The sequence below is a fragment of the Pygoscelis adeliae genome, unplaced genomic scaffold (assembly GCF_000699105.1).
Source record: "Pygoscelis adeliae isolate BGI_AS28 unplaced genomic scaffold, ASM69910v1 Scaffold321, whole genome shotgun sequence".
NCBI lineage: Eukaryota > Metazoa > Chordata > Aves > Sphenisciformes > Spheniscidae > Pygoscelis > Pygoscelis adeliae.
Genome location: NW_008824039.1, coordinates 637,589 through 638,728, shown reverse-complemented (window position 1 = coordinate 638,728; position 1,140 = coordinate 637,589). Strand labels below are relative to the sequence as shown.

Genomic DNA, 1,140 nt, shown 5'->3' with positions numbered 1-1,140 from the left:
CTCTGCCCCACGGAGGCACCCGTGGCTCGGGGCCACCCCACGGCTCTCCTGGGGCTCTGGCCCGCAGCAGCCCGCGGGGCCGGGGCCGTGCAGGGCCCGGCTCCTCCTAACCCCATTTCTCACGCTGTCACGGCAGTCTGGGACACGGCTGTGCCTGGTGCCAGGTCACTGCGGGCCCGATCCTCCCGCAGCTCCTCTGCAGAAGTGAGGGGGGCCCCAAGGGCAGCAGGGCAGACCCTGCAACACACCCCCCCAGGTACGCGGGGGGACCACTGGTCAAAGGCAAATGGATCCCACGGTAAAATTAATGGGGGAGAAAAAGACTGAGTCTTTTAAACAAGATGGAGATCATAAACCAAACCCCGGTATTCCCATGCCGAGGTGCTGGGGGGGGAATTTGAGAAATGGCAGGATGTGAAAAGCTGCAGTCAAATGAGCAATGGCATCAAAAGGAGACAAAAATATGTCACTATGTAGTAATCTGAGAGACACTTGAAATTACATAAGGCTTCCAAAAGTGACACTCGTGTCCCAGAAAGGTGCTGGGCTCGGTGGCGGAGCTGGGACGCATCTGCCTCAGGCACAAGCAGAAATATCCCAGAGGCTCCATGAATGGTGAGGATCCAAATTTAGAGGCTCTGAAAACAAGGTGCTCTCAGCCTAGAGCCAAAAGGATTTTTGTCTCAGAACACCGGGTTTTGGCGGAAGCTCTTCCCTGCCACGGCAGAGGCTCAGAGCGGCTCTCGCTGCCCGTCGGAGGAGCAGGGAGGGCCGGAGCCCATCAGCCTTCCCCGTGCCGGCTGGGACACGGGGAGAAAGAACCGGAGAGGAGAGCGGTGCCCAGAGCGGTGCACCACCAGTCCCGACTGGTCTGTGTGCTGGGATGGCCCCACGCCTGCTAGCCAGGATGCAGACCACTGCTCTGCCATCCCTGACCTGCACCGGGGGTGCAGGCAGCACCCTGCCCACTCTGGGGGTGGCACTGAGCCCCCCCAACACCGATGAATCACTCTGCAGCGGCTTGTCGCGGAGCCTTCGAGCCCTCCGTGAGGAGGAGGAAGAAATCGCCAAGATGAATCATCCCCGCGTTCCCTGGGAGTGCTGCACCACGCTGGGGCTGGGGGGGCGGCGAGTTCGGGG

General features: G+C 61.2%; 1 protein-coding gene across 1 annotated transcript in view; it reads left to right on the top strand.

Moving 5' to 3' along the window:
• The first annotated feature begins 907 nt into the window (after nucleotides 1-907).
• Nucleotides 908-1,140, top strand: part of COL9A2 (collagen, type IX, alpha 2) — a 14,886-nt gene continuing 14,653 nt past the window's right edge. Inside the window, exon 1 of the mRNA XM_009333470.1 lies at nucleotides 908-1,132. Within this exon, the coding sequence (XP_009331745.1) occupies nucleotides 908-1,132 (225 nt within the window). The remainder of the gene's footprint in view (nucleotides 1,133-1,140) is intronic.